Source organism: Mobula birostris, chromosome 5 (assembly GCF_030028105.1).
Source record: "Mobula birostris isolate sMobBir1 chromosome 5, sMobBir1.hap1, whole genome shotgun sequence".
Taxonomy (NCBI): Eukaryota; Metazoa; Chordata; class Chondrichthyes; order Myliobatiformes; family Myliobatidae; genus Mobula; species Mobula birostris.
In genome coordinates, this window is record NC_092374.1 from 12,871,999 (window position 1) to 12,885,132 (window position 13,134).

Here is a 13,134-nt window from a genome sequence, read left to right on the forward strand (position 1 = left end):
CACCCAAGCACGTGCTGGGCACAGCCCCCAATGTCACCACACATTCCGGTTCCAACATAGCATGCTTATACTGCTTGGCAGAACAACACAAGCCCCGTCCCTCCATCCCAGATTTCTCCTGATTCCCTTTTGGGTTTGTTAGGGGATCTCTTAGTCCATAAGACCATACTGTAAAATGTAGTAGCAGAATTAGGCCATTTGGACCTTTGAATCTGTTTCTCCATTCAATTAGGGCTAATTTAATTTCAACCCCATTTTCCGCCTTCTCCCTGTAACCCTTAATCCCCTTAACAACAAAGTACTGACCAATCTCTGCCTTAAACATACCTAGTGACTTGCAGATAAAGTTCTCTGCAGCAGTGAATTCCATGGATTCACCACCCTCTGGCTAAACAAATTCCTGCTCATCTCAGTTTTATTCTAAGTCTGTGCCAGGTTCCCAGGTTCTCCTACTAAAAGACTTTCTCCGCGTCCACTCAGTTTTATTCTAAGTCTGTGCCAGGATCCCAGGTTCTCCTACTAAAAGACTTTCTCCGCGTCCACTCTATCCAGGCCTTTCTGTATCTGGTAGGGTTCAATGAGATCCTTCTCATCCTTCTGAATTCCATAGAGACATGAAATGTTCATCAGATGTTAAACCTTCCATTCTTGTGGAACCTGCAATGGGCTCACTTTGGGGCCAGCACATCCCTCCTCAGACGCAGGGGCCCAAAACTGCTCACGATATTCCAAATGCAGTCTCTCTAATGCCTCGGCAGTACATCCCTGTTTTTAAAATTCAAAGTTCAAAGTAAATTTATATCAAAATACATATATATATTAATAATAATAAGTATTTTATTGATCCCAAGTGGGAAATTATTTTGTTACAGTAGCAACATTTAAAAACACACTTAGCAATAATAATAATAATAATAAATATAATAAAATAACTAATAATATACAGAATAATAATATACACAATAATAATTTATCAATGTGCGATAATAATTTATGAAACAATACAACAGTGACTGTTGTACTATGATATGTGTTCTCCTGTTGCACAGAGAGAACTGTTGGACATGCTTATTGCATTTGGTAGGAAAGATTTTCTGTAACAATCCTAGTGACAGTGGAGCTGAATGAGCCTGTTCAAAAGTGTGCTCCGCTGCTTATGGAGAGGATGTGCCAGATTGTCCATAATGGATAACAGTTTGTTTGGTGACCTCCTCTCCAACACTAACTCAAAAGAGTCCGGGTTGTAGCCAAGGACAGATCCAGCCTTCTTGGTGAGTTTATTCAGTGTTTTTGCATCGCCAGCACTGGCTGCTCCCCCAACATAAAGCCACGAAGAAGACTGCTGCCATGCAGCAGGCTGGTAAAAGATCTCCAGCATCCTGCTGGACACACTGAAGGATCTCAGCTGCCTTAGAAAATAGAGTCTGCTCATCCCCTTCTTGTAAACAGCCTTGGTGTTGGCTTTCCAGTCAAGTCTGTTGTTGAGGTGAACACCCAAGTACTTGTACTTCCTGCACCTCCGTGATGTCTTTTCCCTGAAAAGGGGCAAGGAGAGAGGAGGGAGCAGAAAGCACCAGAGGGACATTCTGTACCAATTGTTTGGGATCAGATGACCTTGCCTGGTGTCTCAGGGCTGGGTGGGGTGTCCGTATCTGTGCCACCCCCCCACCCCCAGCGTTCCTTCTCTGCCACCTATCCCACACCCCTCCACTGCACGTTGACAAATAAAGTACTATGCAAAAGTCTTAGGCACCCTAGCTATGTATATGTGCCTAAGACTTTTGCACAGTACTGCATATTAACCCTTTCATTCCCCAGGTCATTCTCATCATATTGTCGATGTGCCTGTGGTGTTGGTTCAAGCAGGTTTTTCATTGGACCTGTGTCTCACTGTACATATGGACATGGCCATAAAGGCAAATTGACTCAGCCAGGTGCTAGTCAGATCTCTTTCCTGAGTCTCACCCTCCCCCTTGTGGGGGCTGCTGTTTTTACTTTCTGCCCCAGGAGTACAAAGTCTCCACCTTTGAACAGAGGCTGATTAGCGAGATTGAGTTCCGGCTGGAGCGCTCCAAGGTGGACGAGTCCGATGACGAGGTCTCGCACGACGAGCTGCCTCCCCAGTGCACAGCCCCAGTCTTTGAGAGGAAACTGAAGCACGTCAAGCTGTACGAGGGCACGCCCGTCACCTTCATGTGCAAAGTCACTGGACAGCCCATGCCAAAGGTATGAAAGAGATTAGACTGAAGGACTCTGGATAGCCAGAGACTTTTCCCCAGGGAGAAAATAGCTAATACAAGGGGGCATAGACTTAAGGTGATTGAAGGAAAGTATAGGAGTGATGTTCTCTACACAGAGAGTGGGGGGTGCATGAAATGCCCTGCCAGGGGTGTGTGGTAGAGGCAGATAGGGGCATTTAAGAAACTTTGATAGGCACATAGATGATCAAAAAATGAAGGGTTATGTAGAAGAGAAGGGTCAGATTGACCTTAGAGTGGGTTAAAAGTTCGGCACAACACCGTAAGCCGAGGAGCCTGTACTGTGCTGTAATGGTCTATGTCCTGTTAGCTTTATTTGTCACATGTACATCGCAACATCAAAACATGAAGTGAAATGTGTTGTTTGTGTCAACGACCAGTACAATCCCAAATAGCAGCCCACGGGTTTCACCACGTTTCAGGCACCAACATAGCATTCCCACAGTTTTCTTTAACCCTAACCCATACATGTCTGGAATGTGGGAGGAAACCGGAGCACCCAGAGGAAACTCCCGTTGTCATGGGGAGAACGCACACACTCTCTACAGTCAGCACCCCAATCACTGGCACTGTAAAGTGTTACGCTAACCACGTTGCCTCGTAAAGCATGCAGTGGTACATTGGTGATGGCATGAATTCATCCTTTCAGTGACAGAGCTGGTGCTTGTTTGAAAGTCCGATCCATTGTCTTCACTTCTGCAGATCCATAAACTCCTGTCCGTCAAGGATAAATAATCCAGAATAGGTTTATTATTGTCACGTTTACCGAGATATACAACATCCAAGCAGATTATTCTATGCATTGATGTAGTACAAACGGGAAAAAAAAGATTGGGAGCAGCACATCACAGAGACCAGGCTCAACGTCAGTATAGAAACTACAAGCTGACAGCCAATGATACCTTGATGTTAGTAAAGCAATTGTCCCTTAGTTAGCATGAGTGTGTTTCCCATCCTTCCGTTATATTCTTATTCTGGCTCCATAAGTAAAAATGGCTCCAGGAATCTGTTCTGTAAAGAGAAGCTATGCTCTTCAAAGATTTTCCTTGCCTGGGCTGTCTGCAATCTTCACTTGTCTGGACATTGTTAACACTTGCCTTGCTGCAACTTCCAAGTGTTTCCTGTTTTCCTAAGTAGAGCTCATTTCTGAAATGTAATATTGGACCGCCTTCCATTACTCCTTGGTCAGTGCACTCCATATCCAAACAGCTCACTGTGCTCATGTAATAGAAGTAACCTCTCTCCTGTTCCGTCTGCCTCTTTTGCCAATTACCTTGAATTTGTATCTGCTCGATAGAGGACTGAACATTCTTTGAAGCCAAGCTCAAGGAATTTCAGACGGATATTTTGTTGGATCTGGCATTTGTAGCCAGGCTGTGAATTACTCAACACTTACAGCTTCTACTTCTTCGCAGAGTTCATGCTGATTCCTCAAAGTTCAAAGTACATTTATTATCAACGTATATATGCCACGTACAACCTTGAGACTCATCTTCTTTCAGGCAGCCACAAAACAAAGGAACGCAAAGAATCCACGAGAAGCCCTACACAACAAAGGCTGACAAATGCCCACTGTGCGAAAAAAAGAGCAAATCATGCAAACATTTAAAAAAGTAAATAAATAATACACAGAGAATGAATGCCAGAGTCCCTGAAAATGAGTCCACTGCCACAGAGATAGTTCAGTGCTGAGGGGAGTGCCGATGGCTGCAGGCCACAGTCACAGAGTCAGTTCAACACTGAAGGGAGTGCCAACGGCTACAGGCCACAGCTGTGGAATCTGTTCAGCGCTGAGGCAAGTGAAGCCAATCAAGGAGCTCGACGGCCACAGGCCACAGTCACAGAGTCAGTTCAGTGCTGAGGCAAGTGAAGCCTTATAGAGCAGTGAGCTGAACGTCAATTCATCCTTCGCCCTCGGCTTCAATGCCTTGATCATTTTAATCTGGCTCGGCACTTAAATTGGCTAAACATCAGTTTGCTGTACACGGTTAAGTCCAGGCCACACTGTTCCAATCCAGCCCGAGGTCCACGCTGCCACAGCCTTACCTGTATTCTTGAGGGTCCCGTTCACTGAAGCCTTCAGGAAACAACAAAAACACTAGATTGTCTAGACGGTTCAAAAGCACAACTCCCAAAGAGCAACTACAGGCTGCGGATTGCAGTGATTGTAGTCCAGGAAAGGTATAGTTAGTAGAATAGTCCATATTTTATTAGCTGCCAGCAAAACGTCACCGTGTCTCGCCAGCGCCATCTCATTGTGGAGTTTCCTTTTGTTTAGTAACCCAGTATAGTTTCCATTAAAGTCCGGTAAAATATTACCTTTAATTCTCACATCTACATCAAAACATTGACAGAGCGAAATGCATCACAAGTATGTGCTGTGGGCATCCTGCAAGTGGTGTCACTTCTCCAATGCCAACATAGCATGCCCACAACTTACTAACCCTAACCCATACGTCTTTGGAATGTGGGAGGTGTTACGCTTTGTAACTTCAAAACATTAAACTAATTCAAGGGAAGACATGTGAGTCCAAAATGCGGTCTAACTTTGAGTTTACTTCAAGCGAGGCGCACGCATACCACGTGGTAGCATAATGACATAGGGAATTCATGTATTATTACATATTACCCGTAATGAATTATCTAAATGAACAAGAATACTTAATCAACCACCATATATTCAAATATTACTGAACTATTAAATATGCAATCAGAGCAAACCAGAGCACCGGGAGGAAACCCATGCGGTCACAGGGAGTACGTACAAACTCCTTACAGGCAGCAGCAGGAATTGAATCCCGATCACTGGCACAGTGAAGCATTATTCTAACCACTACCCTATCAGGGTCCTGCTGAGCAAATACTCATGCACATTTTATAGTCTCGTGAGACCATGGATTTGCGCCTTGGAAGGTTTCCAGGGCTCAGGCCTGGACAAGGTTGTATGGAAGACCAGCAGTTGCCCATGCTGCAAGTCTCCCCTCTCCACGCCACCGATGTTGTCCAAGGGAAGGGCATTAGGGCCGATAAAGCTTGGCACCGGTGTCGTCGCAGAGCAATGTGTGGTTAAGTGCCTTGCTCAAGGACACAACACGCTGCCTCAGCTGAGGCTTGAACTAGCGACCTTCAGATCACTAGACCGATGCTTTAACCACTTGGCCACATGCACATTATAGACTAGAATGTGTGTGCTTAAAGCTCACTGGGTGAGAGCATGCTGTCTGCATTTACCCTGGAGAGAGATGGTTCTTTCTATCACTGTCTGTCCTGGGCTCCAGTCACAGATTTGTACTTGGAAAGAGAGGTTGTTTGTACTGAGCTGACGGTTACGGTTAAACTGATCGTACTGCTTGCTGTGGGGCAAACCACCAAGGGTGCTGTCTAACCGATCAGTGTTGGCTGGGCAGGAGTGCGTGAGAGCTCACTGCACTGGGGATAGCAAGGCCACACACCAGGTTCCCAGCTGAGGGCAAGAGTTCCCCACCACAGCAGTACGGGTTCCCAGCTGATTTCCAGCACAGCACAGGGAGGGCAGAGGTTCTCAACAGGTTCCCAGCTGAGGACAGGGGTTCTCACCAGCTTCCCAGCAGGGGGGTAGGAAGGGCAGGAGTCCACACCAGGTTCCCAACAGAAAACAAGGGTTATCAGCAGGTTCCCAGCATTGGGGAGGACAGGAGTTTACAGTAGGTACCCAACAGAAGAAAGGGGTTCCCAATGGGATCCCAGTTGGGGAAAGAAGTTCTCACCAGGTTCCCAGTTTTCTAGACCGCTCAATGTTATCAGTGCCAAGACCACTATGTTGTCACATTTATTTGCAATTTTGACATGTCACAGTAGTATGATGAACCTTCTGATGGGTTAAAGATGAAATGTTTAAGGGGAATATGATGGGGAACTTCTTCACTCGAATGGTGGTGAGAGTGTGGAATGAGCTGCCGCAGAAATGGTGGATGCGGGTTCGATTTTAACATTTAAGCGAAATTTGGATTGGTACATGGATGGAAGGGGTACGGAGGGCCATGGTCCCGGTGTGGGTCAATAGGACTTGGCAGATTAATAGTTCAGCACGGACTACCTAGGCTGAAGGGCTTGTTTCTGTGTTGTGTTCTCAGACTCTGTGAACTTGGTGAGTTTAAATGGACCAGGAAACATACAAGCATTCTGGACCAGGGCTCCAGAACTAACTCCCCTCATTCCCGCCACCGTTCCTAACCTCTGACAAAACCCAGCCCACAGTTTGGACTGCTGCCCTATCAAGGATCAAACACCAATTTTATTCACCTTATATATATGTTTGCCTGCATTAGGAAATCACTATGGTGTGTTGGTGCAACAGGCAACTAAAACAATGACAGTTAACAATTATACCGAGTAAAGAATTAAATAAAAATAGAGATATGGAATAAAATACATAAATATCAGCATGTATTTACAATGTAAACAGCCATTATAAAATCATCCACACTCCTGTCCCCTCTCTCCCCTGGAAGTCTCTACAAAGGACTTTGAGGAAGGCTGAGAAGATCATAGGGGTCTCCCTACCATCCATCGGGTACATTTATTAGGAGCATTGTGTACACAGGGCCCTTAGTAATATCAAAAATCCCACCCATCCATCCAGCCTCCTCTTTGACTTTCTACCATCAGGCAGGAGACTCCAATGTATAAAGACAAGAATGGTCAGGATGGGAAACAGCTTTTTCCCTCAGGCCATTAGGCTTCAGAACTCCCTACCGCATTGCATTTGAAGTGTCACTGGATAATTTGAACTCTATCCTACAATATTTAATTTATGCACTTTGCTTTGTTTATCATTTGTAGTTTGAATTCTTACTTTCCTAAGTTATGATGTGTTATATGTGTGCTATGTGTACTACTGTGCTTTACACCCTGCTCCGGAGAAACATTGTCTCATTTGACGGTCTGAATGTATATAGTTAAACGACAATAAATTTGACATGCTTTCTGGACCCTGAACTCAGATTGCAGACTGTAGAGGAGAAAGAGAAACAGGAAACCTGGATGAAGAGTCTCGACCTTAAACATCAACTGTTCCTTTCCCTCCACCGACGCTGCCTTGACCCACTGCGTTCCTCCAGCAGCTGAACTTATGCTTCACGTTTGAGACTAACGGGCGAGCCATGAACGATCTGCTGGAGGAACTCAGCAAGTTGAACAGAGTTGTGTTTCACACTGACTCAGAATCAGGCTTATTACCACTGATACACACTCAGTGGCAACTTATTGGGTACACCTGTACCCCTGCTCACTAAGTTAATTATTTTATTTAGAGATACAGTGCAGAACAGGTCCTTCTGGTCCTTCAGACTGTGCTGCCCAGCCACCCTAAGTCTCATCAAGGGACATCCACAATGACCAATTAACCTACTAACTGGTATGCCTTTGGATTGTGGGACGAAGCTTCAGGCTCCTAGAGCTCTTCCTTTGTAGAGATGCCTAGAGTATGAACCTTTATCAGAATATTACTGCACAGTGCTATAATAAAATAGCATTGACTCCATTAGTGCACTCGAGCACTATATCTCAGGTGTACTCTGTTGTCCCCAGTGGTAAATGGGCGCTACTTCGATCCCCTTCTGTGCGCTCTCTTGCCACCTACTGTTCAGCTGAATGCATTACATTGCGTCGCCCATTCACCGTTGCTGTTTTTCGCCCCTCACCCCTCACAGGTCTACTGGTTCAAAGACGGCAATCAGATTTCCAAGCACAGCGAGCACTACCAGATTTGTCGTGAGCCGGACGGGACTTGTTCCCTCCACACCAAAGCTGCTACGCTGGATGACGATGGGAATTACACCATCATGTTGGCTAACCCTGTGGTAGGTTTTTTCCCTTTCATGGGTTTGGACATGACTGGGGTTGGGCGTCGGGCTGCAAATGAGATGCAAGTCCATAAATCCACTGAAAATGGTTTCAGTTTTGGATTCATTTAGTTTTCAGATGTACATTGAAACATACAGTGAAATAGGTCGTTTGAATGAATGCAAGGAGCATTCGTAATAAGGTGGATGAATTGAAAGTGCAGATTGTTATTAATGATTATGATATAGTTGGGATCACAGAGACATGGCTCCAGGGTGACCAGGGATGGGAGCTCAATGTTCAGGGATATTCAATATTCAGGAGGGATAGACATGAAGGAAGGGGAGTTGGGGTGGCGTTGCTGGTCAAAGAAGAGATTAACGCAATAGAAAGGAAGGACATAAGCCGGGAAGATGTGGAATCGATGTGGGTAGAGCTGCGTAACACTAAGGGGCAGAAGACGCTGGTGGGAGTTGTGTACAGGCCACCTAACAGCAGTAGTGAGGTCGGAGATGGTATTAAACAGGAAATTAGAAATGTGTGCAATAAAGGAACGGCAGTTATAATGGGTGACTTCAATCTACATGTAGATTGGGTGAACCAAATTGGTAAAGGTGCTGAGGAAGAGGATTTCTTGGAATGTATGCGGGATGGTTTTTTGAACCAACATGTCGAGGAACTGACTAGAGAGCAGGCTATTCTGGACTGGGTTTTGAACAATGAGGAAGGGTTAATTAGCAATCTTGTCGTGAGAGGCCCCTTGGGTAAGAGTGACCATAATATGGTGGAATTCTTCATTAAGATGGAGAGTGACATAGTTAATTCAGAAACAAAGGTTCTGAACTTAAAGAGGGGTAACTTTGAAGGCATGAGACATGAATTAGCTAAGATAGACTGGCAAATGACACTTAAAGGATTGGCAAGCATTTAAAGGTTGCATGGATGAACTGCAACAAATGTTCATCCCGGTTTGGCAAAAGAATAAATCAAGGAAGGTGGTGCACCCGTGGCTGACAAGAGAAATTAGGGATAGTATCACTTCCAAAGAAGCAGCATACAAATTAGCCACAGAAAGTGGCTCACCTGAGGGCTGGGAGAAATTCAGAGTTCAGCAGAGGAGGACAAAGGGCTTAATTAGGAAGGGGAAAAAAGATTATGAGAGAAAACTGGCAGGCAACATAAAAACGGACTGTAAAAGCTTTTATAGATATGTAAAAAGGAAAAGACTGGTAAAGACAAATGTAGGTCCCCTGCAGACAGAAACAGGTGAATTGATTATGGGGAGCAAGGACATGGCAGACCAATTGAATAATTACTTTGGTTCTGTCTTCACCAAGGAGGACATAAATAATCTTCCAGAAATAGTAGGGGACAGAGGGTCCAGTGAGATGGAGGAACTGAGCGAAATACTTGTTAGTAGGGAAGTGGTGTTAGGTAAATTGAAGGGATTGAAGGCAGATAAATCCCCAGGGCCAGATGGTCTGCATCCCAGGGTGCTTAAGGCAGTAGCCCAAGAAATAGTGGATGCATTAGTGATAATTTTTCAAAACTCGTTAGATTCTGGACTAGTTCCTGATGATTGGAAGTTGGCTAATGTAACTCCACTTTTTAAAAAAGGAGGGAGAGAGAAACCGGGGAATTATAGACCGGTTAGCCTAACGTCGGTGGTGGGGAAACTGCTGGAGTCAGTTATCAAGGATGTGATAACAGCACATTTGGAAAGCGGTGAAATGATCGGACAAAGTCAGCATGGATTTGTGAAAGGAAAATCATGTCTGACGAATCTCATAGAATTTTTTGAGGATGTAACTAGTAGAGTGGATAGGGGAGAACCAGTGGATGTGGTATATTTGGATTTTCAGAAGGCTTTTGACAAGGTCCCACACAGGAGATTAGTGTGCAAACTTAAAGCACACGGTATTGGGGGTAAGGTATTGGTGTGGGTGGAGAGTTGGTTAGCAGACAGGAAGCAAAGAGTGGGAATAAACGGGACCTTTTCAGAATGGCAGGCGGTGACTAGTGGGGTACCGCAAGGCTCAGTGCTGGGACCCCAGTTGTTTACAATATATATTAATGACTTGGATGAGGGAATTAAATGCAGCATCTTCAAGTCTGCGGATGACACGAAGCTGGGTGGCAGTGTTAGCTGTGAGGAGGATGCTAAGAGGATGCAGGGTGACAGATAGGTTGGGTGAGTGGGCAAATTCATGGCAGATGCAATTTAATGTGGATAAATGTGAAGTTATCCACTTTGGTGGCAAAAATAGGAAAACAGATTATTATCTGAATGGTGGCCGATTAGGAAAAGGGGAGGTGCAACGAGACCTGGGTGTCATTATACACCAGTCATTGAAAGTGGGCATGCAGGTACAGCAGGCGGTGAAAAAGGCGAATGGTATGCTGGCATTTATAGCGAGAGGATTTGAGTACAGGAGCAGGGAGGTACTATTGCAGTTGTACAAGGCCTTGGTGAGACCACACCTGGAGTATTGTGTGCAGTTTTGGTCCCCTAATCTGAGGAAAGACATCCTTGCCATAGAGGGAGTACAGAGAAGGTTCACCAGATTGATTCCTGGGATGGCAGGACTTTCATATGAAGAAAGACTGGATGAACTGGGCTTGTACTCGTTGGAATTTAGAACATTGAAGGGGGATCTGATTGAAACGTATAAGATCCTAAAGGGATTGGACAGGCTAGATGCAGGAAGATTGTTCCCGATGTTGGGGAAGTCCAGAATGAGGGGTCACAGTTTGAGGATAGAGGGGAAGCCTTTTAGGACCGAGATTAGGAAAAACTTCTTCACACAGAGAGTGGTGAATCTGTGGAATTCTCTGCCACAGGAAACAGTTGAGGCCAGTTCATTGGCTATATTTAAGAGGGAGTTAGATATGGCCCTTGTGGCTACGGGGGTCAGGGGGTATGGAGGGAAGGCTGGGGCGGTGTTCTGAGTTGGATGATCAGCCATGATCATAATAAATGGCGGTGCAGGCTCGAAGGGCCGAATGGCCTACTCCTGCACCTATTTTCTATGTTTCTATGAACAAAGAAACAGGTAAGTCTGTGCTGTACCGTCTATGACCCTGTGATCTGTGAATGGTTTACGGGACCTCCAATGAGTAATTCTTCGTTTCTTTGCTTTATTCACAGGGTAGGACGAGCTGTACAGGAAGGCTGATGGTCCAAACTGTGAGCCAGAGGGGACGGTCTCCCCGTTCCCCTGCAGGACAATCACCTGGGAGAAGGTAATGTCAATACCTTTGTGTGGAGTCTTGAACTGTTATCCCTCCATGTTACTGAGTCAAAAGCAGCTGTGCTGGGCAAAACTCAGCAGGTCAGGTGACATTTGTGGAAAGGGAAACAGAGTTAACATTTCAGACCCATGACCCTGCATCTAAACTGGTTCGTTCTCTCGTTCTCGCTCTCCCTCTCTCTCTCTCTCTCTCTCTCCCTCTCTCCCCCCTCTCTCCCTCTCCCCCTCTCCCTCTCTCCCTCTCTCCCTTTCTCCCCCCTCTCCTTCTCTCCCTTTCTCCCTCTCTCCCTTGCTCCCTCTCTCCCTCTCCCCCTCTCCCTCTCTCTCCCTCTTCCTCTCTCCCTCTCTCCCCCCTTTCTCCTCCTCTCTCCTTCTCTCCCCCTCTCCCTCTCCCTCTCTCCCTCTCCCTTTCTCCCCCCCTCTTTCCTTCTCTCCCCCTCTCCCCCTCTCCCCCTCTCCCCCTCTCCCTCTCTCTCGTGTGCAGGATATTCAGAAGGGATTGACCAGAATAATCCCAGAGGTGAGAACTTTAGATATGTGGATAGCCTGGAGCAGCTAAAAGCAGAAAAGTTTGCAAGGAACTTTGATGGAGTTGCTGAAAATCAGGCAGGGTCTTGAGAGATTAGATACAGAGACATGGTCCTCGTTAGCAGAGAGGTGAGAACTGGAGGATACAGTTGGCGTTTTGGGTCAGAATCCTTCATCTGCCAGAAGTGATGAAGAGTCTTGGCTCAATACATCGATTGTTTATTCCCCTCCGTAGATTCTGCCTGACCTGCTGAGTTCCTTCAGTTCCTCTGGATTTCCAACATCTGCAAAATCTCTTGTGTTTATGGATCAAAAGAGATGTGCATTTTTTTAATGAAGCTAGAATATGGAATGAATTTCCAGGGGTGGTATCGAAGACAGGTTCAACAAGTGACCAGAAGACCATTAGATCTGGGCGAAAAATTAGGTCATTCAACCTTTTGACTTCCACCATTTCACCATGGCTGACTTATTATCCCTTTCAACCCTATTTGTCTGCCTTCTCCCTGTAACTTTTGACACCCTGACTAATCATGAACCTATCAACCTCCGCCTTAAATATACCCAACGACTTGGCCTGCACAGCCATCTGCGGCAAAGTATTCCACAGATTCACCGTGCTTTGGTTAAAGAAAGTTTACCTAATCTCTGTTCAAACTCTGAGGCTGTGCCCTCTAGTCTTAGACTCCCCCACTCTCCACATCCACTCTATGGTGACATAAATGTACTTTGATAATAAATTTATTTTGAACTTTAAACTTTGGTCATCAAGAACCAGTTGGTCTGAAGGGCCTGTTTCTATGCTGTGTGACTGTCTGACACTGTTGCAGGCGGTGATTTCAGAACCATCTCCCTCTGTGGTTTTTAAAACTATCTGCCTTCTGTTTCTTTTGCCATTGAAAATAAACCTCATTCCTCTGGTTGCCAATTAATCCAACAAAAATGGCTTTTTATTCATGAGCTCCAGTAATTGAGACATATAATCCTGTGCTGGCTAGAATGAAGAGGATTTATCGCTATAATAACCACATCCAGTCCTGCAGGAAACTGAAACGACATTCTTAACCAAATTGTTGATAGGTACAGCATTTTGTTCCTTTGAAATATGCCAAAGAAATCTGACCAACAGGGTCAAGTGACACCAATTGGAATTGTGTTCAAAGTTTAAAGTCCAATGTAAACCTATTATTAACGTACATCTTGAGATTCATTTTCTTGCAGGCATTCACAGTTCAGGAAAATAAAGAAATCCAATATAATTTATGAAAAACTAT

General features: G+C 45.2%; 1 protein-coding gene across 5 annotated transcripts in view; it reads left to right on the forward strand.

Annotated features, from left to right (window-relative positions):
- The window catches only part of palld (palladin, cytoskeletal associated protein), a 446,071-nt gene that overhangs the window by 397,749 nt on the left and 35,188 nt on the right, over nt 1-13,134 (forward strand). For all 5 annotated transcript variants that reach the window (XM_072257627.1, XM_072257625.1, XM_072257626.1 and 2 more), the window contains 3 exons: nt 2,008-2,226; nt 7,949-8,098; nt 11,230-11,324. In XM_072257627.1, coding sequence (XP_072113728.1) covers nt 2,008-2,226; nt 7,949-8,098; nt 11,230-11,324 — 464 coding nt within the window. The remainder of the gene's footprint in view (nt 1-2,007; nt 2,227-7,948; nt 8,099-11,229; nt 11,325-13,134) is intronic.